The sequence below is a fragment of the Aspergillus vadensis genome (assembly GCF_003184925.1).
Source record: "Aspergillus vadensis CBS 113365 unplaced genomic scaffold BO88scaffold_11, whole genome shotgun sequence".
Classification (NCBI taxonomy): domain Eukaryota; kingdom Fungi; phylum Ascomycota; class Eurotiomycetes; order Eurotiales; family Aspergillaceae; genus Aspergillus; species Aspergillus vadensis.
In genome coordinates this window covers 157258-183650 of record NW_020292049.1, presented here as the reverse complement: position 1 = coordinate 183650, position 26393 = coordinate 157258, and the positions used below count along the sequence as shown (strand labels likewise).

At 49.6% G+C, this 26393-nt stretch overlaps 10 protein-coding genes across 10 annotated transcripts; 6 read left to right on the top strand and 4 right to left on the bottom strand.

Annotated features, from left to right (window-relative positions):
* Positions 1-233: 233 nt before the first annotated feature.
* On the bottom strand, positions 234-2956 carry BO88DRAFT_487877 (Zn(II)2Cys6 transcription factor). Its single transcript, XM_025712578.1, has 4 exons — positions 1823-2956; positions 1337-1771; positions 398-1292; positions 234-331 (listed from the first exon to the last, which is right to left on the bottom strand). The coding sequence occupies exons 1-4, from the start codon at positions 2755-2757 to the stop codon at positions 287-289; spliced, it is 2310 nt and encodes a 769-aa protein (XP_025562872.1). The 5' UTR covers positions 2758-2956; the 3' UTR covers positions 234-286.
* Positions 2957-3314: 358 nt separating this feature from the next.
* Positions 3315-4808, top strand: BO88DRAFT_487876 (uncharacterized protein). Its single transcript, XM_025712577.1, has 4 exons — positions 3315-3650; positions 3801-3962; positions 4026-4032; positions 4122-4808. The coding sequence occupies exons 1-4, from the start codon at positions 3528-3530 to the stop codon at positions 4583-4585; spliced, it is 756 nt and encodes a 251-aa protein (XP_025562871.1). The 5' UTR covers positions 3315-3527; the 3' UTR covers positions 4586-4808.
* Positions 4809-5347: 539 nt separating this feature from the next.
* Positions 5348-6022, top strand: BO88DRAFT_453529 (uncharacterized protein; the record flags this gene model as incomplete). Its single annotated transcript, XM_025710751.1, has 1 exon — positions 5348-6022. The coding sequence occupies one exon, from the start codon at positions 5348-5350 to the stop codon at positions 6020-6022; it is 675 nt and encodes a 224-aa protein (XP_025562870.1).
* Positions 6023-6953: 931 nt separating this feature from the next.
* On the bottom strand, positions 6954-8232 carry BO88DRAFT_404789 (uncharacterized protein). Its single transcript, XM_025706713.1, has one exon. The coding sequence runs from the start codon at positions 7873-7875 to the stop codon at positions 6964-6966; it is 912 nt and encodes a 303-aa protein (XP_025562869.1). The 5' UTR covers positions 7876-8232; the 3' UTR covers positions 6954-6963.
* Positions 8233-8450: 218 nt separating this feature from the next.
* Positions 8451-10937, bottom strand: BO88DRAFT_487874 (alpha/beta hydrolase family protein). Its single transcript, XM_025712576.1, has 3 exons — positions 10854-10937; positions 10516-10785; positions 8451-10464 (listed from the first exon to the last, which is right to left on the bottom strand). The coding sequence occupies exons 1-3, from the start codon at positions 10880-10882 to the stop codon at positions 8511-8513; spliced, it is 2253 nt and encodes a 750-aa protein (XP_025562868.1). The 5' UTR covers positions 10883-10937; the 3' UTR covers positions 8451-8510.
* Positions 10938-11715: 778 nt separating this feature from the next.
* Positions 11716-15012, bottom strand: BO88DRAFT_388232 (putative DNA repair protein Rad4). The gene is made up of 4 exons (XM_025704854.1): positions 14359-15012; positions 13996-14199; positions 13605-13938; positions 11716-13553 (listed from the first exon to the last, which is right to left on the bottom strand). The coding sequence occupies exons 1-4, from the start codon at positions 14911-14913 to the stop codon at positions 11791-11793; spliced, it is 2856 nt and encodes a 951-aa protein (XP_025562867.1). The 5' UTR covers positions 14914-15012; the 3' UTR covers positions 11716-11790.
* A 163-nt stretch (positions 15013-15175) lies between these two features.
* Positions 15176-17030, top strand: BO88DRAFT_388227 (uncharacterized protein). The gene is made up of 3 exons (XM_025704853.1): positions 15176-15307; positions 15368-15658; positions 15715-17030. Exons 1-3 carry the CDS (start codon positions 15266-15268, stop codon positions 16870-16872), a joined length of 1491 nt encoding a protein of 496 aa, XP_025562866.1. The 5' UTR covers positions 15176-15265; the 3' UTR covers positions 16873-17030.
* Positions 17031-17269: 239 nt separating this feature from the next.
* Positions 17270-19098, top strand: BO88DRAFT_404786 (homoserine O-acetyltransferase family protein). Its single transcript, XM_025706712.1, has one exon. The coding sequence runs from the start codon at positions 17537-17539 to the stop codon at positions 18914-18916; it is 1380 nt and encodes a 459-aa protein (XP_025562865.1). The 5' UTR covers positions 17270-17536; the 3' UTR covers positions 18917-19098.
* A 241-nt stretch (positions 19099-19339) lies between these two features.
* On the top strand, positions 19340-23375 carry BO88DRAFT_404784 (mannose-ethanolamine phosphotransferase GPI13). Its single transcript, XM_025706711.1, has 2 exons — positions 19340-20041; positions 20119-23375. The coding sequence occupies exons 1-2, from the start codon at positions 19812-19814 to the stop codon at positions 23096-23098; spliced, it is 3210 nt and encodes a 1069-aa protein (XP_025562864.1). The 5' UTR covers positions 19340-19811; the 3' UTR covers positions 23099-23375.
* Positions 23376-24332: 957 nt separating this feature from the next.
* Positions 24333-26034, top strand: BO88DRAFT_443747 (O-acetyltransferase). The gene has a single exon (XM_025710047.1). The coding sequence runs from the start codon at positions 24364-24366 to the stop codon at positions 25810-25812; it is 1449 nt and encodes a 482-aa protein (XP_025562863.1). The 5' UTR covers positions 24333-24363; the 3' UTR covers positions 25813-26034.
* The last annotated feature ends 359 nt before the right edge of the window (positions 26035-26393 follow it).

The window sequence follows — 26393 nt, the reverse complement described above, 5'->3', positions numbered from 1 at the left end:
TCGAAACTATCTACATGGTGAGTTGAATATCACTCACTGCCCACGGTTGGCGCTGAAATTTACTTTCGGCCAGGTCCGATGCGGGGGGAAACCCGAATCTCGGTTGCTGTCATGACAAGTTAAAGTTATCAGATAATATTGAAAATAATTATCTCATCTTTCATCTTGGAACACAAACCTATTTTTCTACATCATTGCCGAAGAGCTGAAAAACGGAGGATCAATTTGAAATAGCAGTATAATATAGAATGGCTGTTAGATCTAATGCTAATATTCTAATCATATATTACAACCCGAATGTTAAAGGGTCACCAGGAAGATTGGTAAATGCCTGAAGCAAAGGAAATAAGTTACGAGGGGTAAATATTGACAACAAAGTACTTGAAAGGACACTCACCCAGGAGTCTAACTCTGTCCACCACACTGATCCTTCCAAATTTTCAATGAAGCCAGCATCACTATCAGGTCCGAATGGTTGTGCGGCCAAATCTGCCGCCGGTTGTAAGTTACTGGAATACGCCATCGAGTTGTCCAGTGAAACAGGGGAGTAGAGGTTGTTGAGGCCAATCTGCTGCGCTTCCATTGGCAGTTCATCCCGACGCGTGGTGGTCTTAGGCCGTTGTTGCTCAGATAAATCGACGAAGCAGTCGGCGTCCGGCCCAATCTGTTGGTGAACCTCCTTTCGTAGCTCTTCTAGGATAATGCTGTAGCGACGACTGGGACAGTTCTTACGTGTAGCCTCTGCCAAGTGTTGTTGGCAGGTCTCGGCTAATCTGAAGAGAGAGCTCAGAGAGACGTCTCCGGTGCCCGGGGATGAAGTCCTTGGGTATGTGTCGCGGTGTTGTTGGATAATATAGATATACACCACTGTGATCGCGCAGAAGCATACGTAGTGCGTGAACCAGAACGAATGGATCAGAATGCTCTGTTTGGCCAGGCCATCTACCAATTCCATGACCTCTTGAGCGGCTTCCACACATTTGCGTACTAGGTTGGACGCTACGGGGTGAGGAGCTGGCGGCTTACGTCTCAAATCCGAAATGTCGTTGAGCAGGAACGATCTGGTCGCATGGATGACCGCGTGCGAGTACGCCAGTTGTAATACCTGGCTTTGCCTACAAAGAGGAGGAATGAGGCTGGTTGCGCGCACTCCGTTGAAGATCGGCGGGGCTGTCGCTTTCCATTCCTCCAATTTGGACGTGAGCCGGGCAGCCGTCTCGAGTGGGGGACAACGAGACGATGGATTCACTGTGTAGAGCTGACGAGAGATGTCGCCCAGGATGCGACCAAGCCTGTGTCGTCAGTATCGGCATGTACACAGGGGGGTGAGACGAACTTGAAATGTAGGATGGATGCAATCATCATGCAATCAGCGGACCCTGTGCGTCTTTCGGGGTCTTCCTGGAGCATGTCTTCGTCATTGATCTCATCCGGAAGGTCTTGGTCGATGTCTTCATCGTGTAACAACCGTGGTCTACCAAACATCACGCTGAGATATCTGTCCAACATATATGCGCTCCAGAGGATGCGCTTGCGGAGCTCTCGCTCCATGTAGGTGTTCCCGCCCTTGGGTAGCCTGCCTGGGAATTTTCGATGCAGGCCCAGCGCCGTTACGAGCTGGAGGGCGGTACCGAATGAATACCAGCATTCATTCGCTCTAGAGGTAGACAGCAAGTAAAGGCACTGACCTAGCCTAGCCTGGACGGTCTCTAGTCGAGGTGGGCCCGACTCCATGGAGGTCATGTATTTGGACGCAGCATACCACTGCTCGCTGAGATGACTCAGTACAATAGATCAAGAGGGATGATACTGAATAGCTTACCTTCCACACCACCCATCAGCTGGACAGTCCGGTTTCTGCTCCTCGTAGAGCGTGCCAACAGCAAAAATCATAAGGATGATGGCTGTCCGCACTACCATGGGACCCGTTGGAGGGTTTGCAGAGGAGACATTGTTCAAATACACCTGGCAGAGCCACTCCTCTACGATTCCCCGATGAAGAAAGCGATATGTCACCATTGAGAAGTCGAAGTAGATGTTCACCAGCTCTCGTGCTTTATCAAACGGGGGAAGTGAAAAAGTCACCTGGCGGTAGTCGGAGTATGGCTTATCACCAAACATGAACACCGAGGTGTTCCTGGGGGAGGACTCATTCTCTAGGCTATCGGGAATTGCATGCCCTTCATCCTGATGTAGGCGACGCCAAACTCGATTGAGAAAGGAGACTCCCGAGGCAGGCCCTAGATAATTGCCTTCGAAGTCGGTCACCGCTGGGTCAGGGGAGTTGCGCTGAGAGACCTCGTTTCGACATGGAGGCTGCTGAGGCGAACCGGCAGGTACTCTAGGAGACTGTCGCGCAGATGACGAGCGTCGACGTCCCAGAGCCCCGTCTATTTGGGACTTTCTCTTGGCACCGGGACTATATGTGTGACCGTCCGTCACTGAAGGCGGTGCGGGGAGGGGGTCTGGGGGCAAACCCCGGGAGTAAGCGGCATTATACTGGCAGGACAAATCCAGTCGCATGCACCTGACACATGGAAGTGTTCCCGTACAGCGCGTCTTCTTCTCTTTGCAGTGATCACAGGCGCGCGTGATCTTCTGACGTTGTCCATTGGAGGCCTTGACTGGGGAGTCCGACGCCCTTCTTGGGCGTTTTGCGGGGATCGAATCATCGGTATCAGAGAGGCGACGCCCAGAATTTATCAGGGCGTCTGGGGACAGTGCACTGTCCCCAGATGCTGCCAGGCCTGTGGCCATGGATCCAATGACTCAGGTATTTCTGGTGGACTCTGCTGTTGAGACATGAACGGTAGATGAGGCTGGATCTTTTTCCGCGGGAGTAGGAATGGGGAAACGGAGGGACTGAGCGAGACAAGCCGACCCCAGATCTCAAGGGTGGAGAGACATGCAGGAAGCATCGGCCGGGGGGGAGGGAGGAAAGTCTCCGGGGGAAGTGAGAAATCAAAAAGAGGCAGGAAAAAAGCAGTGGAAACTGGAAACAGAAAGTGAGATTGAGGGGGGATTGCGGGGGTCCGAGCCGAACCATCGGAGTTCCCCCGGACTCCTCTCCGAAGCTTAGTTTTGCCATGAAATCATGAATTTAGCTGATGTTGGCCACAATGTAGATATTAGTGATGGACGGGAGATCTAGAATTGAGAGCATTATGATACCAGAAGAGGAGTGACCTTGCAACGAGAGAAAAGATGGTTGCATGTACCTTCTCGGTGCTATGTATCTCGCGATCACGTGATCTGAAGCCAACTCCCATTCAGCATCCGATCGCAGCAACATTGCGAAATACCGAAAGCCTTCATTGAAGCATCAGCTGGAACTCAGTTCCATATTCCCTCATAATGTTTTTCCTGTGTCCCCACTGTTAAAATATGCAAGGGAGAAAGAGATTAGGAAAGGAAAAGCCAGCCACCACAACGCGGGCGGGGAAATTTCCCCTTTGGCACCACCGCCCCAAAAACAGTAACACTCCGGCTCTATTTCAACCTCACCTCTTGGGACAAACTCTGCAGCAATGCCATTAGCTGGCCATAAATCCACTCAATTTTCCAAAATGGAGCAACAAGATGAGAGATCATCCAACGGGGGTAGTGGAAAGGCCCCAGAAACCAAGCTATTCCAGCATTCGTGGCCTGAGGTGGGTGAACCAATTCCCGTGACTGGCGTACCTACTATAGACACTCTGCATGTATCATGATCACCATTTGCCTTGTCCTGAACGGCGATATTATGCTTCTCATATTCATGAACACTGTAGATGGCTTACACTGTTTATCATTACTATCAGATTTCTAAACAACATGATATTATGCTGTCGTCGCATCTAGAGATATTGCACCAGTTGAAGAGTCAAGTCCACTCAGACGGAGAGGAATTCCAACTGGTATCCAACATGGTTGATAAAACTAAGAGATTGATTGCTCAGTTTGATATACTTAAGAAACGTGTGGTAGGTCGTAGCTACCTCCTTCTTGCCTACGTCTGTCCGTGCTGTGGTTAACCAATCTGGCAGGTGCCAAGTGAGTTTTTTTCTAAGCTTACCCGCTTCCTCTGACGGGTATAATACAATACCACAGCATGGTACAGAGAAAAATGACCACCCTTATAGAACTCAACACGGCAACTCCAGAATCGGACGCTCGTTCGTCTGAATCCATGTCGACGTCAAGAAGTCGAAAGGAGCTAAAAAAAGAGCAACTCAAACGTCATGCCGACCACATGTATGACCCGGAAGAAGACGGAGGGGCAGCAGCAGCGGAAAACCAAGACCCCCTGACTGCAAGGTCTCTAGCTGTCCACTCTAGCAAACGAAAACGTATCGACGAATTTATTCCAGGAGCCGATGAAGACATAAGGCGTTTCTCACCTGTATCAGTGGAGACCGAGGATATCTCAGAGGAGGTACAGCGAAGACTAAAGATCAAGGAGGAACAACGCAAAAGGCGGGGGACCTCGAAAGTGGACAAACGCAAGAGGGACAGTTTGACATCTAACGGAAGCACATCTTCGGCCAGAACCGGGACGAAACACACTAGGAAGAAGGCTAGAATTGGGACGAAGTGGAATTGTTAGCCGATGATAAGTCCGGATCTGTAACCCCAGATTACCCCGGGCTTACCCCAGAATTACCCCTACACTTTTCTCATCACTATTTTTAGGCAAGAGCCAGGCAGACCGAGTTCGTCAAGCAGGGGCCTAGCCATTGGGTCATACTATTGGCTAGCCCTATGTACTATATCCAAGAACCTTATTGTTAGCGGAAGAGATATTAATAGTCCGTTCCTGGAGGTCAGCCCTATTAGGCCCATGGTAGACCACCAAGATATTTTCTATAATAGTCCTTATACTTCGCTCCGTTGTAATGCTGAACTCAGGTATACAAAGTTTTCAAGAGACGCTGGGGGTATAAGTAGGCCCCCCGATTTCCCAGGGCCATTCTGAAATCTTTCCTCTCTCCAACGTCCCCGAAAAAACCGGATCGTTCAAACCAAATCTGCTTTTAACTGTTCAATCTGCTTTAACTGTTCTGCGTTGCTTTTAACAAATCCCTATACTACAAACTCCGAAATCACCTCCATTCTCTAGAGATACGAAAAACATCTCTACAAATCTGCTTTTATTGTTCTCCTATACTCAAAAAACCGAAACCCACCTCCTACTTCTCGAGAGATCCGTACAAGTCTCTTCTATAACCTATACTTCTTACATCATCCATCCACCTCATACTCCTCGAGAGATCCGAAAACGTCTCTCCATATATATCTACCCACCTCTACTATCTCTACTATTCCTCATCACCTATCTCCCTCTATTCTCCTCCTTGAACCAGTCAACATGGCTGCTCCTCCCGCCTCAAACTTCTTCTACCACACCCGCCCCGGCAAACAAAACAGCCGATCTCCTCCTCGTCGATTCAGACCTAATGGACCAAAACAATCTCCTCCGTCCATCCGTACCAACAACACCTCCTCCAACGCTCCTCAACACCAGAGGCAGCCGAACCCTCACTACAAATCACATTCTGGCATTTCCAAGCCAGCACCTCGAAAGCCTCATCGCGACGTCGAGGGAGACATCTCCATGACCGACATTTTCGTCAAGCCTCAACCTCAAAGGAGGCAGCCTCCTCCAACCAAGACCCAACCAAACACTGGCCGTAAAGCCAACTACATCAACAACATCAACAACATCAACAACCGCAAATCAACCGACGGGGATACCATCATGCTCGACGCATGCCCCATGTCTCAGAATCCCAAGAGACAATTCAACAATATCAACAACACCAACACACCTCACCAATACCGACGCGGCACACCCATTCAGCCCGCCCCTAAGAGACCATTCTCTAAGGACTTCGATGGGGACACACCCATGTTCGACATCCTCGACATGGTCCCCACCCCAGTCAATCTACCCGTCCTCCACCCGATACAGCTACCATGCTATCCAATAACCAACCTTCCCGTCGACTTAGACGGCGACTCCATGATGCTCGAAGCCTTCTAAGGCAGTAAGTACCCACCTGAATCTTCATCAACCTGCATACACACATACTAATATATCCTAGGCATCCCAACACACCAACCAGGTCTAAAGGACACCCAGCGGAGGAATTCAAGAAAATCTGGGAACTTCATGTATAACATGGATTTGTTTTGATTATTTTATTTGTGGGGACGTACAAGTACCAGCATGCCACAAAGAAGGGGGCGAACTCAAGGCCCAAGCGGAGGAATATCTATGAAACTTTGGGGGATCAATCTTCTTCCTGTATTTTTCTTTATACTACTTTTATATTATCTTTGTGGGGACGATTCAGCGAAGCATGTTATCATTTCCTTTTTGTCTATTGTCATGTATGGCGTCGTGCACCCCGGTCCAGGTTTTCATCCTATATCACTGAAGACTAAAGACGGTGGTAGGTGTTTTCCCTGGACTCTGCCTATCAGGTTTGCCCGAATGGGGGGGTTGCCTTAGCCTTTAGTTCTACTCTTGAGTTAAGAGATAATCGAAAAGGATCTCACTCGCAGTTTGGTTTTTTGTATGTAGTTGTAGGATGTAGTCTACAGGTTGTAGGCTGTATGTATGTGTAGGGTTGAGGTACTTCTGGTTTGATATAGTACTATAGGAAGGGCCGTGTAGTGTCAGGTGATTTCTCTGCTTACGAGATACTGCAGCATTAAAAGCAGCGTGTCATTTAGTGCCTCCGTAGGAGTATGAGTCCCTAGAAAAATGATAAGATCATGGTAAGATATCTTTATTACTATAGTAAAGTAGCTCTTTTGTTCGGTCGATTCAACCATGGTTAGGACCTAATTACTGCTATGTACCTATGGACAGCACAACACCTCCGAATCCGTCATTTCGCTCGCTTTAATACAAACAAAATTAGAATGCAAAACGGTATAGAAAACGTGCAACCCCTTGCTTATCCCAAAATTGAGCCCTTACGCTTCAACCGCGCCGGGAGAGATGGCAAGGATCACAACAAAAGCGGTAACAATCAGAGCAGCAGCTACAAAGGCTGTCAATGCGACACTGCCACGGCTGGCCGGGAATTTGCCCCTAATAATCCAATACTGGCTTTCAAAATAGCGGTGGAATCCAACCAGTAGAATCAAAATTGCAACTCCAATGAAAGTAGTCCCTAACGGCTTACCGATGCTCCGAAGGCGTGCAGAGGCAGATGTCACCCCTATTGGCGTGGAATCATAAGCAGCAGATGGCAAAAGATAGTTTTGAGCGGAAAGATTGGCATTCGCGTTCGTCCCGGCACTATTGAGACGAAATAATTGAGTTACCGCGATGCCAATCGATGCAAAGGCTAGTGATGTCCGCAGCCATGCCAAAAAGGTTCGTTCTAAGGGAAAGAGATGGAATCCAGTTAACGAGGTCGTACACGGACGGGGTGAAAAAGAAAGGAAAGAAAAGAAAAGCAACAACGGATTAAGCATACCCAAAGCGAGATGATCTCGGGCCACGCTGCCTTTATTTTCTAATTCCAAGCTTCCATATCTATCTGCCAGCCGGCTATACCACGAGCCGTGCGGTTCTTCCGAGTCACACTGCGGATTCTGCTGACCGGGATCCCGTGAGACCGTGTTATTGTTTGTTGATCCCGAGTCCCTGTTCCGTAGACCGTCGGTAGAATGATAGTTGCGCTGAGATGTGTCAGAGTTGCTCACGATCGGAGTGACCTCGTTGACAGGTTGCGATTGGCCCTGGTCAGGCACGGTGACCGTTTCGAAGGCAGCCATGCGGTGTGGCTCACGATGAGACGAATGGGATGAAGATCGTTGCGTGGGAGATAAGGCGTTGGCCTGCCTGGCGTAAGGCGCGGTCAAATCAGAGGATTCCATGATGGCGTGCTCGCGGGATCGCAGGGTTTATTAGACTAGATAGATGCTAGGGCGGGAGTCTGGATCTTTTCCTCAAATGGATCAGGTGGATAGATAACTAGCGGATGTCCCCAGCTTCTGAGCGGTGGAGTTACGCTGATCGGATCCGTTGTACGAGCTTGATAGATAGGTAGGGGACATCCACACTGTGATAGCGAAAGGAAGGAGAGAGATTCAGAAGGACTGTCCTCAGCTCGTCCCCTCCTCCTTAGTGTGTGTGTGTGGCATGGAGCAGCCTGATGGGAAAGATGAAAAATTAAAAAATTAATTTGTTCGCTCTTTTCCTCGAACAGGCCATCACGCGCTCCAATCCAGAAGGAGTATAGCCAGTGGTGTCGGACATGCAGCTAGTCTCGCCGGTGATCACATGGAGCGATCGCACTACGCCTTGCTGGGCCATGGCGTCATAACCCGCGTTCAACTTTGCTTGGTTGCTTCCGCGGGTAAGCGGTCAGTCATCTGTCGGCCAGTCGGTCTAAGTGATGCCTCAGGCCAGTAAACTAAACACATATTCAAAGCCCATGCACGCTGGTGACCTGTACTCGGTAGTAGAAGATTGCAACCGAAAAGGAAAAATCAATACATCAATCATGCCTCTAGGCATCAACATCCAGTACTCTCCCCTCTTCCCTTCTCCCCAGCCACTGTGGCTCATTGCGAGCTGGCTGCAACGCCATCCCATCCTCCATTCCCACATATTTATTGCACCATCCAATCACATTCTGATACCACACTAGACTGTTCTCCCTCCCCAGGACAAAATGATTCTCATCCGGGAAATTCAAATACCGTGTATCTATTCCTTTCATCCGACAAACGGTATAAGCCGCCGATGCGGCGGTGATAGGGCACCGGAAATCTCGATCTGAATGAATCAGAAGTAGTGGCGTCGACCAATTAGTGAGATACTCCGCTGGGTTGTACCGTCGCCAGATCTCCTTTACGCTGTGTTCGTCACGGGTATTATCCGGGGCACTGGAGAAGTACGGCGAACCGAAGGAGCGCGTCAGCTCTTGCACTTGACCCAGATCATCACTCAGAAGTTCGGAAACGACGTCGAAGATGCCGTCGTGGCTGACCAGAGCCCTGAGCCGCTTGGCGAGAGGCTGTCCTGCCAAGAATAGTGCCAGATATCCCCCATAGCTTCCGCCCGCGGCTACGGCTCTATCAACGTCGCACTTGGTCGACAGATTTTGTTCGACCCAGTTGAAACAGCGCTCGACATCGTGGTAAGGGTGTCCTCCCCACTGCAGTGCGACTGCTCGTGCAAATTCGCCCCCGAACGAGTCGGACCCAGTGAAGTTGGGGATCGCAACGATGTATCCTTGTTCCGCTAGGAGAACTGCATTCCAGCGCCATGTCCAGGCGTCCTTGTTAGCGGAGTGGGGCCCGCCGTGCATAAAGATGAATAAAGGATGCTTTTCGACCGACGTGGCGTCGTACCAGGATGGCTTCACGATCCAGCACTGCACTGGAGTCTTGCCATCCGGTCCCCCAGGGAATGTTATCGATTCAACTTGTTTGTCCCGAATTCCGAAATAGGCTCCGTGAGAGGAGGATGAGTGGATGATTCGGCTGCTCTGAGATACAGGATCATTGTCTACAGGAGGAGTGACAATTATGAACAATCCCTGATCTATGAATGATGAAGAGGTTGCCAGTAACTGGCTCTCCGAGGAACTCCGACCCAGCCGATACAGTGATGAGACGGAGCCAGGGATCTCTAAAGCAACTGGTTCCACACTCTGTGCTCTGTCTTGAGGCGTAGTGATCGGGAGAACCACCTGGAATACACGAGCTTTTGCTTGATGGTTCGCAGTCAGATACAGAGACGTGCCGTCATTTGCCCACAGAATGTCATCTGGGAAGACATCCCAGTTCTGACTTTGACTGGATGAACTTACCGTCCGCAGGATTGATACTATACTCAACTTCTCTGTGTTTAGCAAGACAATGCTCTTTTGCGACCACTCCTGGCTGTCCTGGTCAACCAGAAAAGCGATCACTGGGTCCCGAGGCGCAAACCTCGGGGCTGCTACGATATCTGCATGATCGGGAACCTTTATTTTCTTCAGCGCAGGTAACTCGGTCTCCTCGAAGGTTGACAATGGAAGAAAATATAAGGAGCTCTGCGATCGTCTCCATTCCGTGTCCACTGGATCTGCTGTTGCAAAGGCAATCCCATAAGATGAGATGTCGAGATCCGGGGAGCTTTGTGAGTTGGAGTAAAGGGGTACCACTAGGCCTGTTCCTCGTAGAGCATTGACAGGGCCTTTGGTAGAAAGCTGCCACTGTTTGGAATCCAAATCAAGCTTCAGGACTGTATACCAGATAACCGATCTATATTGGTCAACATACGTGTCCCATCTTTTGGGACGACTATGAGTCCATTCCCGGGCGGTCGTATGAGCCTTGTCTGCTTTGAGGGTGTTGTACAGATTCTGTTCGGCATCTGCGGGTGCAGTGAAGACTAGTGCTATGTCACCGTTGTCCAATGATTTGGTCATCAAGTTCCCTGGTTTAGCGTCAATAGTACCTGCCAAATATGGTCTGATAAACGTTGTCAGAAATATCAATACGTCATGGAGAAGACAGTCTTACCGGGTGTTGTGGTAGGCATCGCCAATCCATAATTCGGTGTTGTTCTTGGCTTCTCTTTGCCAAAGAAGTGATGAACCGGACAGCCAGCGAAACGAAGACTCCTTGGGATCATTGGTGTATCGAGTGGACTCGCCGGTTTCTAAGTTGAGCAGCTTGACCTCAGAGAAATCTGCGTGAGTGTCAAGATCGTATGTTGAGACAGTATAGATCGCCACTTTTCCCTCATCGTTCGGTACTGCTGATGATGGCCTTGGGGCGGTGATCAATAACCTAGCGAGCCAGTGGTTAGAGCTTGGTACTTCCAGGCTTTGTTTAGACTAACAGATGGGGATGCGTACTCCGGAGTGAACTTTGAATGTTTCGGCATTGTGAAAGGCGATGAGAGTAGTGATAGTGCTGATGAAGAAGTCAGACCGCACAAGATGGACAAGAGTGGAATGGTAACAACTGCAACCAGCAATTGAGGGGAAGCCCCCTCTTTCAATAGTACTTTGATAATAACCGGAGCTCCGATGGAGACTGACTCAAAAGCACGGAGAGGCTAACCAACCCGAGTTAGCAAACCATACTTGAAGGATGCAAAGGATTGGGGAAGTAAGTAAGCCTTATTAACAATCAACCTGTCGTACGGCCACATACAATGTTCATGTTATAATCCATCTAACTGAGATACAAACGTTGTTTCATTGGCTATGGTCAAAGTGCGCCAGGCACACTAGAGCATGCCTGGACCCTCAAGTGAAATTTCGCTCGATTGCCTCGTCATTCTTAGTGACACTGTCGCCTTTCCAATGGCGTGCTCTATTATCGAAATTATAACAAATTCACATTCTTGAATCCTTTCGTCCGATATGTTTGAACATACTGACATCTCTGTACTTTATGGTTTTGATATAGCTTGGTAAACTCCAGAGGTGATGATAGACGCCGGTATGCTTCTATAGCACGCAAGTCTCCGTAGATGGTGTAGTGATGGATTCGGAAAGGAAGGAAAAAAAACCGCTATTATAGTACCACTAACCTTTGTAACTTAGCATATAGGAACTTCCGCTTCACCATTATTTACTGGCCTGAAATACTCGGCCATGGCTATTATTACAATGAACAAGAAAGCAACATGTAAAATACAAAAGACTTTAGAACCATACTGATGATGATGATGATGATGTTGATGTAGTACTACATACATAAGAACATGACGTGCTATTTAACAGTAAGACAAATCTCGTTGTCGTAGCGGCTATGATTAATCCACAAAGTCTAACTATGATACAGTTAATCGGACATCAACCACTCCGGGATGGCGTCATGGTCTTCTGGGTCTTGCGATAATAAAGAGGTCTCTTCATCGCTATGGGTTTCTTGGCTGGTGATGCTAGGGGTCGGAGAGCGGGAATCATCTGCTTGTACAGCGATCTGAGGATGCGTGGAGTCCGAAATTGCTGTAGTGGATCTGATGATGGCGGCCTCTGAGTTCTGCGGAGCAATCTGCGGTGTGATTTGCCCTAAGCTGTCTTTCGTCCTGTCAGACAACAGTCCCGGATCCTTACTCATGAGGTCTTGGATCGGGGCTGTCTGGCCTGCAGATTCAAGCTTTGGAGTGACAACCAGGTCATATTGAGGGAGTACCGAGCGATTCCTTTGCAATTTTATGGCGGTACTATTTGGCTGAGGTGAAAACACTTGGTCCACGCTTGCTTCAGGAATGAAGCCCCCACCAAGCATGTCCGTCTCTGTAGCCGAAAGAGACAGGTCTCTGCCTGTACTGCCTGTAGGCCCTGAAGTTTCATCCCGAGAGGGGCCAACCCAGTCCATTACAGAAGCCGGACTATTTGTCTCTTGCTCCGACTCCGGAATGAAGCCGCCGCCTAACTCTTCCGGGTCCTCGGATTCCTTCACGTTTCCGATACTTCCCGGCTCATCTGCCTCATGTTCACCTTCCACTGCATAGCCTTTGACTCTCTCTGCAATGCGCAGTTTCAGCAGTAGATGCTTCCAAGTCTGCAGTGTTTCAGCAGATTTCCTATCTAATTCAGCCTGCAACTTTTCCCCCTCCAGACAGTTCAGCACTTCTTCAAGTGCTTCTTGATACTCAGTGGCAACGATAATCCCCTGCAGGATTGCGGTCCCATGGCGCCCCTTGAAGCTGAAACCGGTGACAGCATCTGCATAGTCAATCGCAAGGATCTTAGCAGCTTGACGGGCATCGGGATGAGCGATGTGCACACCGCCTGGAGGCACCATGCTGGGTACATAGACATCCAGGTTCCCATAGATATTCTTGGGTATTCTCCCTCCAACTACTGGCGGGGGCTGATACACTTGTGTCTGATAATAAGCGTACAGAGGTGTGTCGGAGACAGAGTTATCCTCCTCGTCACTGGGCCTCCCCATCTGTGGTTTCCTTGAGGTGACACGCTTCAACGGTTGCTCGCCTGTCTTAATGTCGCGTCCCAGGCGATACCAGCGATCTGCACTACGTAGAGCATGTACATCGGATCGGCGATATACGGGCTCCAAAACCTGATTCTTCGACGCTGATTTACCCAGGCTAACCTGCCCGATGATCCGTTTAGGAAAGACAACCTCATGTCGCCGAAGGTGCCTTTCAAGAGCATAGACAGGGTGGTCCTTGAAGTCTTGGATATTCCGGGGCATTGGTTCAGCCGCTGTCTTGGCAGTAAGCTCGCTAATTTCCAGTTGGTCCCGGTCTTCCAAAAATGGCTTTTCATAGAAACGCAACACTTTGTTCCACCAGTTAACATGGTTCCCCACGGATTCAACTCGAAGTTTGTGAGTTTTGGAGTTGAAGGCCTTCGCATAGCGCCTGGTGACATCTCTAACAGAGGCATCATCCTCAAATGCGACCACATAGCTCAGAAGATTGTAAGAATCGTTTGCTGGAGGTTCGAATTTAGAAGGCTTTGCCATAGACTTGGTAACCAAGGCATCGACAGGTATCCATTTATTTACTGCTTCGTTAAACGCTTCAATCCAGAATACGGGGTGTGATGATTCACGGATGGGCCGAGGGAAACCTTTGATGTGCTCAGCTTCATGCTAGCTTTAACAATAGGTGCCGAACTTACTTTGAGTAGGAGTCCCAGGGCGCCTGGCTGGTGTGAAGTGTGGCCGGGCTAATCTTTTCACCGTGGACCGTTGTGACGTTTGCGACTCCTCAGAAGTTGGTTGGGTAAACTTTTCTGAGAATTCAGACAGCGGAGCAGGTGGTGCCGCATCCTTGGTTTTATCTCGGAATGGTAATGGCTGCAATGAGCAGACGAGTCTTGTTTCAACGCCCACGGACCGTAACAAAGCACAGAATAACTGGGCGCCAAAATCACGAGAACCTTGCATTGTTCGTGCTTGATCCACAAAATCCTTCCTCGAGAGGAAGACCTCGGCATCACTTATTATGGATTCCTAACGAGAGGTCAGATACATTTGTGACATATACAACACCAAAGTCAGTTACAATACCACTCGTTGTTTGATACCATTAAGATCAGCTATCCACGAAGGTCGTCTCAGTCCTGGTTTGGTTACCTTAAACCTCCGATTAAAAATATCACTGGCTTGGTTCAATCCATCAACGAAAGTTGTTGACCTAATCTGTTGTGGCCTGTTCTCGGATGGATGTAATAGTGAGATGATATTTTTCGGCAATGTCCGTTTGAGGAAGCCCTGTATAATGGAATCAAAGTCAGGTAAAAATTAGTTCTCTATTATCATATTTTATTCGGTCTCCTTTCCCTTGGCCGCTTTCCCACATGTTCTTTTTTAAGACTCAAGCATGTATGCCTCTTTACCAGATAAAGGTGGCTGAATCGGAATCGGACGTACCTGTAATTCCTCATCGTTGCACCAGAGATTGCGTATCTGCACATGGCGGAGAAGGCAAAGTAGATGAATTTTATGGATGCTTAATCGCAACTGCTTTTCGGCAGCGGTGATCCCCCTCCGCTTGGTAACTACCTTGCGCTTCTGATCCTCGGGCAGACCCAGGGTGACCTGAATCGAGGTATCGTCCGCGTGAACTGTATGTGGAGCTTGCTGAATATCAACTTCTTCCCATTCCAGACCCGATTCTTCGGATGATGATGGCGAATCATACACCGTTTGGACAGGTTGTTCTGTAGAATAGCTGGCTTCTGGAGTAATAGCACCACCTTGATGTAAAGGCTGAAGTCCGGATACGGGATTCGTGCGGGTAAGCCTCCGTCTTTTGGGTAGTCGGGTATCATCTGGCCTGGAGGACTCTCTAGCTTCAGCCTCTGCCAACATCTCCCGGTAGACGTCTGGAATCTCATGATCTTGGTCTCCTCGCTGCCGCCGAGAATGGTTCAAAGCAGCTCCGGCTCTTCTGGAGCGAGTAGTGGGCCCACGACTCGCCATCATAGAGTGCCAGGCGCAAGGTAACAAGACCAAATATCAGCATATGCCTTAAGCATTCTACTGTACTGGCTTTAAATTGTCGCTTGCCTTCTTACTCGGCAGGTGCACTGATGACGCTTATCCAGGCACGTGACATCATGGTTCACCCTGTTTGTCAGTCATCCGGGCCGTGCATTGTTCCGCGCCCTGCGGCTGAAAGCGGGGAGGAGGCTCTGTTTGTTCCTGTTTGTTTATCTTGCTTGTTGTTGACTTGCCGCGACCGCATTAACTACTACTATCACGAGATCCTCCGTCTATACCATATTGCTAGTCCGGCCTCCACCCCCTCACTATCTCTCCTGGCTCGACCATCGCCATGGAGCTTCTCAATAATGGAACAGACTATACCATTGAAGATGTGTGGACATTACCCCAAGCCTACAATGCCTAATGCAATTGTGTAAGCTAACACGCGCAGTGCCAAATGGCTCTCAAGACAGCTTTCTTTGAGCGCGAATATGACAGAACACTCGGGAAAACAGCACAACTCCTAGATGAGGAAAGGCGCCGCATCCTTCACGTCGACCAGCTTCTTCTGCGATTTGATAACGAAAACCTCCAACTGCAACTGAATCAATTCAAACAAGATCTATCACGAGCTAGAAATGCCGAGTCGGATATTCGTAATTGGCTGCAGGATACCATCCGGGAACGCGATCAGTTGAAGAGCTCAGCTCACACTGCAACTCACGAAATTGAGGGTCTTCGAGTATGACAGCACCCTCCGTCTTTGGAAATAGCCTTTATTGACCAGGGGTTTCCTAGCGCGAATTGGCATCAATGAACAGCACAACCGCCGAATCTAGAAACCTTGTTACCGAAAAGCTGCGCCTGACCAAGGAGCTGGCTAACATGCAGTCGGAGGTCCACAGACTACAATTGCAGGAAAATTCCTTCCAAGCACTGGTTACTGAGAAACAAGAGCTTACCCGTCATTTGAATACACTTAAGGTGGAATTTGAGAATGAAAAGCGCGCACACAGGTCCACTATGGCGCAGGGAGCACAACAAGCCGATGAAATATCTGTCTTGACTGCAAAGCTTGAGGAGCAACGCAAGCAAATTGCAGCAGAGGCTCGAAAAGTGCCTGCTACTCAGCAACCGAATAACATGTGGCAGTCGGAGAAAGCTGTCCTGGAAGAGAAAGTTGAATCTTTGAACAGGAAATTACGGACCCTAAAGGATGAGCTGCGTCAAGCTCAGACCAGCAACCGAACCAGCCGATTTGAGACCAGTAACAGCAATGGACCTGTAGAGCAAACAAGAAAAGTCCCCCTTAAAGACTTCTCATCCAGGTTTGACCCTGGATTGGATATCGCGACGCCGGGAGCAGTCCGTGTCAAGGAAGGGAAACGGCAACCTACTGCAGTTCCTGGCCAGAAATCTGCCTTCTCTATCACGCCATTTCTCAATCGCACCAATGGAAACCAGGAAACCTCTGACGATACTCCAGACAATAGAGCGGGTGCGGATCGTCTCGGCAGCGATGATGAATCTGCGCTGGAGACTTCATACCTCGAGGACAAATTACATGTCAAGGAATCTGAAGCCGAGCCACGAGAACGCCGCCCTATCCAGGCAAAGCAGCGTTTGGACAAACCTAAGCCGGCAATGAACCCTAGAAAAGGAAGCGGTTTGAGGCTAGATGATATTGATGATGACAGTGATATCGGATCCATTAGCACTCTTGTTGCGGGTCAGCCGCAGGTGCGGACGAAACGCCGCAAGTTAGGGGCGCAGAGTAAGACTATATTGGATGAGGAAGAAGAGCTAGAGCCTGAAAATATTCGCAAACCGGGAAGGAAGATTGGTCTGAGTACAGGTCACACCAGCAGCTTACAGACCGCCCAAAGTGGGCCGCCTCGTGGCTTTGGTGGCTTCGGCGGATTCTCTCCCTTAAAGAAAGAGAGGAAACGACCGTAAGAGTCAGAATCGAGCGTCTCCCAGAACTCGTCATTCAATCTACTTGATACTAGTCTTCCGCGTCTTTTCTTGCGCAGGTTCCACCATAATAATCTAATTCTGTGATACTTTGTGTCAATTCACATTGTATTTTGACAAAGAGGTCAGATACAGTCCTGGAACAGTTTTCATGATGTCCTCTTTAACATTGAGGTTGTGCTGTCACGTAGTAGTACGTAGCATGAGTAATTCTAGACTGGGATAGACTGTATTACTAATGTGCCACTGGGCATAATCAACCAATCAGAAGCTATAAAGATGACGCCATGGGAGCCGCTTGACTCATGCCTCAGGCTGCCACGTGCTCCGCCTCCGCAATAATGCCGAAGATAAATTATTAACCCAAGTACTGCCTCTACTGGCATTGTCCGTGTCATCTCTTCTCTGTCATTCATAGAGTTGCTGTTGGCTTATGATGAATCCAATGGCTGCAGGCCGCACACTTCCGAGAGCTCTAAGAGCTTCTCGGCTTCTCAATCAGCATACGAGCTTGTCTACAATTACCGGAAGTCAGCGAACCCAAGTCTCTTTATCGGCATCATGTCCGGCAACATACAGGGCCCTACATACTACCCGATCGCAAAAGTCGACCAATGCTGCTGCGAGGGACTCGTCCAACCCCGCCATGTCTTTTCCGTGTCTCGATGCGCAGGATGCAAAGTCTGCCCAGCTCTCCGCACGATCCCTCCAGTCAGGCCCCGAACCTTCATATACCACTGGCCATCACCGAAAGTTTCACTGCGAACAACCCTTACTACTTGATTGGGGAGGTATACTTCCAGAGTTTGACATCGCGTACGAAACATGGGGCCAGTTGAATTCTGACAAGTCGAATGCTATCTTACTGCACACCGGTCTGTCCGCGTCCAGTCACGCCCATAGCACGGAGGCCAACCCCAAGCCCGGCTGGTGGGAGAGATTTATCGGGCCTGGGAAACCTTTGGACACAAACAAGTACTTTGTCATCTGCACCAACGTCGTTGGAGGATGCTATGGTAGCACAGGGCCTTCGTCAGTGGACCCCTCTGACGGAAAGCGATACGCTACTCGGTTCCCTATCCTCACAATTGACGACATGGTTCGGGCACAGTTTCGTCTCCTGGACTCACTTGGCATTAACAAACTCTACGCCTCTGTCGGATCCAGCATGGGCGGTATGCAGAGTCTTGCTGCCGGTGTTCTTTTCCCTGAAAGGATTGGCAAGATTATCAGTATCAGTGGTTGTGCGCGAAGCCACCCCTACAGCATTGCCATGCGACACACCCAGCGACAAGTACTGATGATGGACCCGAAATGGGCCCGTGGTTTCTACTATGACTCGATTCCTCCGCATTCTGGAATGAAGCTGGCGAGAGAGATCGCAACCGTGACATACAGAAGCGGTCCGGAGTGGGAGAAGCGGTTCGGGCGCAAACGCGCAGACCCTAACAAGCAACCTGCTCTGTGCCCAGATTTCCTCATTGAGACATACCTGGATCACGCAGGAGAGAAGTTCTGCCTAGAATATGATCCTAACAGTCTGCTATACATCTCCAAGGCAATGGATCTGTTTGATCTCGGCCATGCTCACCAGACCGAGACCAGAGCTCGAAGAGCCGAGTTTGAGGCTAAAATTGCTGACGGCGGAAAGGCCCTGCACGAAAGCAATATCTCATGTAGTCTGACTCTCCCAGAGGAACCTTACGAGGAGCAACCCTCTGTAACCGCCTCCGCTCCTGCTATGGACCAGGCTGTGGGAGGTGGTGATATTGGAGCAGATGCTCCCCCGCAGGACCTTGTCGCCGGCCTTGCGCCGCTCAAGAACCACCCGGTTTTGGTCATGGGTGTCGCCAGTGATATCCTCTTTCCGGCTTGGCAACAGCGAGAAATCGCCCAGACCCTTCGGGCTACCGGAAACAAGAATGTCGAGCACATTGAACTTGGAGAGGACGTTTCGCTCTTTGGGCATGACACGTTCCTTCTGGATTTGAAGAACATCGGCGGTGCGGTAGCCAAGTTCCTGTAAACAACGCAATCCGGAGCAACTGTTTGATTATCTTTCTATCATGTGGTAATTAAGAAAGCGGGCGATGATTGTGTTTAGCGCGATGTTGTTGTCTCATTTTATTCCACGACTAACTGTATATATTACATATTACCTCATTCCCTAGATACATATCACACATCACGAACGGAATACGATCATCCCCCTAATCCTCGTGGAAATCATTTCCAACTCCCTAGTTATTATTAGTTAACTCTGCTAGCTACTAGTTAGTCTCCTGTGGATTTACCTAATAGCATGGCTGTCCCGAAGCGGTAAGGTCCCACTGCCTCAGGGTTCAAAATGTTCCGAGCCGCTTCGGCCAATGACGATGTCTGAATTCCTGGGTTGGGATGCCGAAAACGCCGACTCCCTCTGAGCGGAGCGCATCTTCCGGCGCGGTGCCAGGAGACCTACGGCTTCCACTTCCCCAAGTCTTTCTCTCACCCCTCTTTGGTGCTTCTCGTCGTGGCTGTCCTTGGATGGCCTATCTCCTATCTTGGAATTGATGCTTCCCCACGTCTAATGGAGCTGTTACTGTAACTATGTCTGTGCTCTGTTGAATACAGTTCCCGGACAACCCGCACGACAGCTCCACGGTGGGCGAAAAAGAAAAATTCAGGACAAAAGGAAAAGCTACGATCTAGGCTCGCCTCCTTTTTAATTCAATGAGCTCGCCTTCAGGCCGCTGAATCCTCAACCCTCCGATCCTCACAACGTCTATCATCTCCCTGAAACGCCAGCTCGACAGCTAGAGTGGGCGAAGCCCTGCCCAATTGCAGTGAGAGACCTGGCCATTGCGCTCGGCGAAATACCTCCCTCTTAGCTTGTCTTCGACCATCTACGACTTATTATATTCAACTGCAACACCCTTCTCATGGTATCCGTCACTAGTGGGGGCCCAGGGCTTGAAAGCCCGACCCTGTCCGACTCGCGAAGCGCCGGTCCGGCCTTGTCGTCACGATCTCCGGAACGCAATGAACATCGGAAACCTCAGGTACCCAAGGCATTGGCTGGGGGCAGTGCGCAAGACAAATATATACAAGGCATGGAAACTGAATTCAAATTAAAGCATCTAGGTGTGCTTGGTGTGCTAGGCTGGATATTGTATGCTTTTGTCTCTGCGTCCAAGCCCGCTTCTTCTTTGGGGACCCCAGTTTTCTAACCTATCTGTGGTTCCCTAGGTTTTTGCATGTTGTCGGGATATTCTTCTTTACTAAAGGATTCCTTCTAACTCGCATGGTGTTGGAGAACAAGTCATCCTGCGACGTACTCCCCTTCGACGAGGCAGCAACTGTAAGCAAAAAGGTCGATGGGTGTTGGCACCAGAAGTCGTTCGAGAAGGCCGTTGTGATCATCATCGATGCCCTACGCTACGACTTTACGGTACCCTTTGCTCCGAGCGCAGAGGCTGAGTCGGCGCAACTGTTCCATGACCACCTTCCCGTCTTATATGAGACAGCTGTCAATACCCCCGAAAATGCCTTCCTGCTTCCTTTTATCGCAGATCCGCCCACGACGACGTTGCAGAGATTGAAGGGACTTACAACTGGCACACTTCCCACGTTCATTGACGCTGGTTCTAACTTTGCCGGTACGGCAATCGATGAAGACAATTTGGTTGCGCAATTGCGCGCCGCAGGCAAAAAATTGGTTCAGCTTGGGGATGACACCTGGCACGCACTTTTCCCCGGCTACTTCGATTCTAATCTAACTCGCGCATTCGATTCATTCAATGTTTGGGACTTGCACACCGTTGACAACGGCGTGACTACAAACCTCCTCCCGCTTCTGCATCCTGAAAATTCTACGAAATGGGATGTCATCTTCGGTCATTATCTCGGTGTCGATCACGCTGGCCACCGATATGGCCCGAACCATCAAGCTATGGCCGCGAAGCTCGATGAGATGGACCAAGTCATTCGCGAAATCATGGCCAAACTCGATGACAAAACGCTATTGGTGGTGATGGGTGATCACGGAATGGACTCCAAGGGAGACCACGGCGGTGAATCCAATGATGAGGTCGATGCGGCTCTATGGATGTACTCTAAAAGGGGCATCTTCGGCCGTACAAGTGCAGAAACAGCCAAACCTCCCATGCTCGCTCGCGATCGCTTTGTCCCTCAGATTGACCTTGTCCCCACGCTGTCCCTTCTTCTCGGAATGCCTATTCCCTTTAACAACCTCGGCTCGCCGATCGAGGAGGCTTTCATTGGGCCCAAGGGGAACGATTGGAAGAACGTGATGTCTGTGAACCGGTTGACTTCCGCTCAGATTAAGAGATATCAGCGGGAGTACACAGCATCGCGAGGTGCCGAGGACAGCCACCAATCCCAGTCCGAGGACCTTTGGAGGGCGGCAGAAAATAGCTGGCAGAAACTTCCTAGGATCGGTCGGCCCAGTCAGGCAACTTTGCTTTCCGTTTCCGAGTCTTACAAGGAGTATCAACGATACACTCTCCAGCTTTGTCGTTCGTTGTGGGCTAAATTCGATGTACCGAGCATGCTCCAGGGTGTTGCGGTCCTTTCTGCCGGCATTGTCTTGCTGGTGTTCTATGCACGAAGCCTCAAAGCCGATCAGACGGACATCACCAAGTCTCTTCTTACTTCTGTTGGAACAAGCTCTGCTGTCGGTGTCGTCGTGGGTGCCTTCTTGTCGTTATCGGGCTTTGCGGAGATGCCAGTAGTCGAATCATCCGCTCTGTTGGCCGCCGCGGGAAGCATTGTTGGCGCTTCGTGGACCATACTTGCCGGGTCGGCTGGTGTGTCCCTGCCTCTACCAAGCAGTCTCTGGGGCTGGTTGGCTGTTACCTTCACGATCACGCAGTCCATCGGATTCGCGTCCAACTCCTACACAATCTGGGAGGATGAGATTCTCCTGTTTTTCCTCTCCACCTTCGGTGTTCTTGCGGGTGTATCCTCAATGCGACAGAAATCAACTGCCGACAGGGTTCTGGGCGTCTATCACTCCATCCTCTTCGTTATCCTCGGAAGGATTGCATCTTTTTCTCGCCTGTGCCGCGAGGAGCAGATGCCTTTTTGCCGTTCGACGTATTACGCATCTGCCACTTCTTCGACTTCTGCACCCTGGCAGCTCGCTGTACCGTTCCTTGTGGCGCTTATCCTTCCCACTGTTGTACGGTCATTTTATGCCGGCTCCAAGTCCTACGAAGGGGCCGCTACTCTCTGGATTGGTTTAGGATTCCGACTGGGACTCTTCATAACTTCCGTCTTCTGGGTGCTTGAGGGGGCTGATGATGGCGAGTGGCTGCCCTTGAGCAAAGAGACATTGAAGTCAGTTAGGGTATTCTTGGCTCAGCTCGTGCTAGCCCTCGCATTTGCCGCTGGGACAACAGCCTTCATCTATTCCAAGCCTTGCATCAGCATTAATGTCAGCCAAGGGAATGCGGAACCGGAAAGCAAAGGCAAAAATCTCGCGCCACCCCAGCCAGCAGGACGCACCACCGTTACGATCCTCGGGTTCGGCAACGTGCATGGAACTCGCTACTTCCTCCTCGTGGTTAATTTCTGTTTGGGGATCATCCTTCTGCAGAAACCCATGGGTCAGGGTGCCATGGGTCTTCTGCTTTGGCAAATTCTCTCACTGCTAGAAATCCTGGATACCAATGGTCTCGTCCTTGGCAATTCAGCCATTGGGCCGATCGTTTTGGCTCTTCTCGGCTCCTTCTATTACTTCAAGACTGGTCACCAGGCTACACTGAGCAGCATCCAATGGGAGACTGCCTTCATCCCTCTCTCCTCCGTTCAATATCCTTGGTCCCCAATTGTTGTGATCCTCAATACTTTCGGCGCACAGATCCTTACAGCAATTGCTGTTCCTCTCACCGTTCTTTGGAAACGCCCTCTCCAACTCAGCGACCAATCCTCTTCGTCTCCGAAGTCCAACAACCCTTCGATTAGGCTGCTCTCTGATGTTATGCGAGCCGCATGCACCTACATCCTTTACTTTGCGACTATTAACCTGGCCACCACCATGTGGGCTGGCCATCTTCGCCGGCATCTCATGCTGTATCGGATTTTCAGCCCTCGTTTCATGATGGGAGCCGCCGTGCTAGGAGTCGTGGACATTGTTCTCATCATTTTCTCTGTGGCTGGTGTGCGGTGGAGCACCTTGAGTGTAGGAGAGATCTTTGGATGGTAGTGATCTCTTCTACTTGATAGCGGATATTAATTCTCTGCCATCCTGGCTTTCCTTTGTTTACTGCCAGATGATACCCGAAACGTGAGTCCTCTTGCCTAGAGTTCCGGCCCGAGGACATCTGTAATTGATGGTATCCCCGTATATCGTTCATTTTTAAACTTTGGGGATGCTTGGATTGGTGAGGAAACTAGGCCGGAAACATTTGGCACCCTTCCTTATCTTTCTTTTTAGCTTGCATATATTTATATTCCTCGAATAATACATAACTTTATCCAACTCCTACGCACAAAAATAGGCCGAACGTAATACCCAAGATTTCAAACCAGGCAGGCGGCTTGCTGTGCATCCTGTCTCTGTGAAGAAGACCCATGGAACTGACACGTTGGGGGCACCATGCCTGGAATAAGGTTTCATTAGGAAACCTGCTGGATATCAGCAGCTGTGATCTCAGACTTGCTATGTAGCTATGTAGGTGTCTGACCCATTTGGGTTGGCTGACCGATATTATATCATTGTTCCGTCTATCCTGAAGGCTCGATCAATTACATAAAACAGCGCATTTTCAGTCACAACCCGCACAGGGTGAGGTGAATACTACCCCTGGAAGTGTGAAAAGTACAGATAAGCTCTATGCAAGAAGGCAAACTCAGACTTACAATCAGGATTTGGGATGAAGCTGCAGGTAAGGTTTTCCACGGGACCTATAGCATAGTTCTACCTGTATCTCAGGCTCCAGGTAATACTATAATCTGTTAACTATCTGAAAATTATTTGTGACACTGGTTGACATTTACACAGGGCTCCAAAGTGCTAGCCGTAATGTTTATTCTTTTGATACACCAATCCACGGACCATAAAACCAGCGTTGGGGGCCAATGGCCAAATAGGCGCAGGCAACTGCTCTGCGAGCTGTAGTATGCCACTTGGTTCCATGATAAAGGTACGTCCTATCAAATCGGCATTTCACTATTCTCGTGCTTATGCAGATCCCTCAATACGATGTATCCAACAACCAGTCAGCCACAAAACGACCACTGTAACCTGTTTCTCAATGTAGACGGAAATTGCATGTGCTCTGATCACGACATCATCCTATAGTGTCATGGGATCGGTCTGAACCAAAGTACATACCTCACACCACCACTGACTAGAAATGCCACGGCGCTCATTTGACCCTTTATTATCTCAGAGGCGCACCGTCCATTCGCAGTCGAGTGTAAGGGGCTCTCAATCTTACTCCAAGCCCCAAGAAGTCCACCAGGCAAATGACAATTCCAGACTCATCATCCCAGCTCCTCTCGCCAGTGGATCACACAGTCCCCAAGGTGTATTTCACTTTCTATCTTTCCTTCCTCCTAAAGGATCCACAGGCTGGCGTTGAGTCAATCCAGAAGGGTCTTACAACCTTGATCAATCGAGTTCCATTCCTAGCAAAGGATGTGGCGCCCTCCTACGTCGAGAACCATGACAATGTCCACTGCATTCAGCCTCCGTCAGCCAAGTCCCAGTCCATACCTATGCTTCGAATCAGACATCACCTGAACGAATCAGTTCGTTCCATGCTAGCCACTGCAACATGTACCGGGGTCGAAGACCTGCAGTATTCCGAACGATATGCCCCATTGCCAACAGTAATGGATCCCCAAGAAAGCCAGCCCATACTGCGCTTCGTTGCGAATGTCATGGTCGATGGCGTTATTCTATCCCTTTGTTTCAACCACATGGCTGCAGACGGCACCGGAATTGGGAATATTTTGGAGCTACTGGCGGAGTGCTGCCGCAATGAACGCAAGCACATTGGCCCCCAACGGTTCGACTTGAAATTGCGCCGTCAGTTATCCTCGCCCAGTTGTGTTGCAGGAAAACAACCGTTAAAGACGTTCTGGAAGACATACACCCCTGAGGAGACCTTTCATTGTCTGGAACAGGATACGTGGTTCACGGCCACTGCCTCGATGGCCTCCGAGTTGAACACATGTCGATTCAAATTTCCCACCCGGAAGATTCAAATTCTAAAGGACATTTGCACTTCTGTACTGTTATCACATCCCGAAGAAGACAACATGCTGAGCAAGGAGCTCCGGCACTTTGTTTCGAGCAACGATGTGCTCACCGCGTTGCTATCTATTTCTCTCCAGCAAACGCGAACTGTCGAAGCCGCTTTGCACGATGACCACGATTACACCGTCGCATTCGTCGCCAATCTCCGTTCCCGTATGCGTCCACCCTGGCCTGAGCACTACATGGGCGTCCTGCTCACCATGGTGCTTGTTTCCCAATCCGAGTTGATCAATTTCGTGGACGAGACAAAGGTCGAGCTTGTAGCAAGTGAGCTGGGGTTCGACAAAGACGAGCTAGTGCAGATCACAAACCTGTCTATGAACATGCGCAAGAAGCTGCAGGAGATTGATGACGGTTATGTTCGAGGGCTACTCGCACATATGCAAAAACAACCTGACTGGAGTCAGATGAATATCAAGGGAGGGGACTTTTCATATTCTAGCATTAGACACCTGAAGGTTCACGACCTAGATTGGGGTCCGAATCTGGGCAAGATTACGGGGTTTCGGTTGTATTTTGGTTTGCTTGAAGACTTTTGCCTCTTGCTGCCTGCAGATCAGACGGGAGATTGGGATATGCAGATTAGTCTACGGCCAAGTTATCAGCGGGCGTTGATGGAGAATCGATTGTTTCAGTGGGCTACAGGGGGTTAGCCTGGCAGTCGTTGTGGGGTGCTTATGGGATCATAAGTTTGCTCTTGCCTCAGCCACTGCGCGAAAATATATATACTCCTGAGTAGTACTCTGGTCGTCAAGGTTACAGATCGATTTTGACGATGCAATGGACTCAACAGGTGTCCATGACCAGACTAAGCTGCCTGTTTATAGTATGATTTATCCTTTTAAGAAGGGTTGCGATAGACATATGGATGACACTCATTGCATACAACACATCTTGTACCTGGATGAATCTACGTAGCTGTGACACCCTGAAAATACCGTTGATTGTGGGGCTGCTTCGGGCCGTAACCCCTGGATTGCCCATGTGGCCGGGAGTCCACTTCAATGAAGTAGACGAACGTCTCGGGGCATATACCTTTATTACATAGTATGCAATGGTACTATCCCTGTACTACTGCCAATCGTTGTTGAAGGCTGGTGGCTGGTGGCTGGTGGCTGGGTTTAAGTAAGTAATGGATGTCTGTGATAACGTTATTTCTCCGGGCTGACGAATGGCTACGGAAATGCGCGGCGAAGGCACCAAAGAACCCAAAAAAAAAAAAAAAAAAAAAAAA

What these genes read in the sequence shown, in the direction of transcription:
- BO88DRAFT_487877 (XM_025712578.1), bottom strand. Translation starts at nt 2,757, where the DNA reads ATGGCCACAGGCCTGGCAGCATCTGGGGACAGTGCACTGTCCCCAGAC. An exon ending in GCTGATGGGTGGTGTGGAAG is followed by an intron (nt 1,772 to 1,822) that starts GTAAGCTATTCA and finishes GAGTCATCTCAG; the next exon opens with CGAGCAGTGGTATGCTGCGT. An exon ending in GCATCCATCCTACATTTCAA is followed by an intron (nt 1,293 to 1,336) that starts GTTCGTCTCACC and finishes CTGACGACACAG; the next exon opens with GCTTGGTCGCATCCTGGGCG.
- BO88DRAFT_487876 (XM_025712577.1), top strand. Translation starts at nt 3,528, where the DNA reads ATGCCATTAGCTGGCCATAAATCCACTCAATTTTCCAAAATGGAGCAA. An exon ending in TCCAGCATTCGTGGCCTGAG is followed by an intron (nt 3,651 to 3,800) that starts GTGGGTGAACCA and finishes CATTACTATCAG; the next exon opens with ATTTCTAAACAACATGATAT.
- BO88DRAFT_404789 (XM_025706713.1), bottom strand. Translation starts at nt 7,875, where the DNA reads ATGGAATCCTCTGATTTGACCGCGCCTTACGCCAGGCAGGCCAACGCC.
- BO88DRAFT_487874 (XM_025712576.1), bottom strand. Translation starts at nt 10,882, where the DNA reads ATGCCGAAACATTCAAAGTTCACTCCGGA. An exon ending in CATTCAAAGTTCACTCCGGA is followed by an intron (nt 10,786 to 10,853) that starts GTACGCATCCCC and finishes CTGGCTCGCTAG; the next exon opens with GTTATTGATCACCGCCCCAA. An exon ending in GATGCCTACCACAACACCCG is followed by an intron (nt 10,465 to 10,515) that starts GTAAGACTGTCT and finishes AACGTTTATCAG; the next exon opens with ACCATATTTGGCAGGTACTA.
- BO88DRAFT_388232 (XM_025704854.1), bottom strand. Translation starts at nt 14,913, where the DNA reads ATGATGGCGAGTCGTGGGCCCACTACTCGCTCCAGAAGAGCCGGAGCT. An exon ending in ATGGTATCAAACAACGAGTG is followed by an intron (nt 13,939 to 13,995) that starts GTATTGTAACTG and finishes ACCTCTCGTTAG; the next exon opens with GAATCCATAATAAGTGATGC. An exon ending in CCCTGGGACTCCTACTCAAA is followed by an intron (nt 13,554 to 13,604) that starts GTAAGTTCGGCA and finishes AGCACATCAAAG; the next exon opens with GTTTCCCTCGGCCCATCCGT.
- BO88DRAFT_388227 (XM_025704853.1), top strand. Translation starts at nt 15,266, where the DNA reads ATGGAGCTTCTCAATAATGGAACAGACTATACCATTGAAGAT. An exon ending in CAGACTATACCATTGAAGAT is followed by an intron (nt 15,308 to 15,367) that starts GTGTGGACATTA and finishes TAACACGCGCAG; the next exon opens with TGCCAAATGGCTCTCAAGAC. An exon ending in ACGAAATTGAGGGTCTTCGA is followed by an intron (nt 15,659 to 15,714) that starts GTATGACAGCAC and finishes GGGGTTTCCTAG; the next exon opens with CGCGAATTGGCATCAATGAA.
- BO88DRAFT_404786 (XM_025706712.1), top strand. Translation starts at nt 17,537, where the DNA reads ATGTCTTTTCCGTGTCTCGATGCGCAGGATGCAAAGTCTGCCCAGCTC.
- BO88DRAFT_404784 (XM_025706711.1), top strand. Translation starts at nt 19,812, where the DNA reads ATGGTATCCGTCACTAGTGGGGGCCCAGGGCTTGAAAGCCCGACCCTG. An exon ending in GGTGTGCTAGGCTGGATATT is followed by an intron (nt 20,042 to 20,118) that starts GTATGCTTTTGT and finishes GTGGTTCCCTAG; the next exon opens with GTTTTTGCATGTTGTCGGGA.
- BO88DRAFT_443747 (XM_025710047.1), top strand. Translation starts at nt 24,364, where the DNA reads ATGACAATTCCAGACTCATCATCCCAGCTCCTCTCGCCAGTGGATCAC.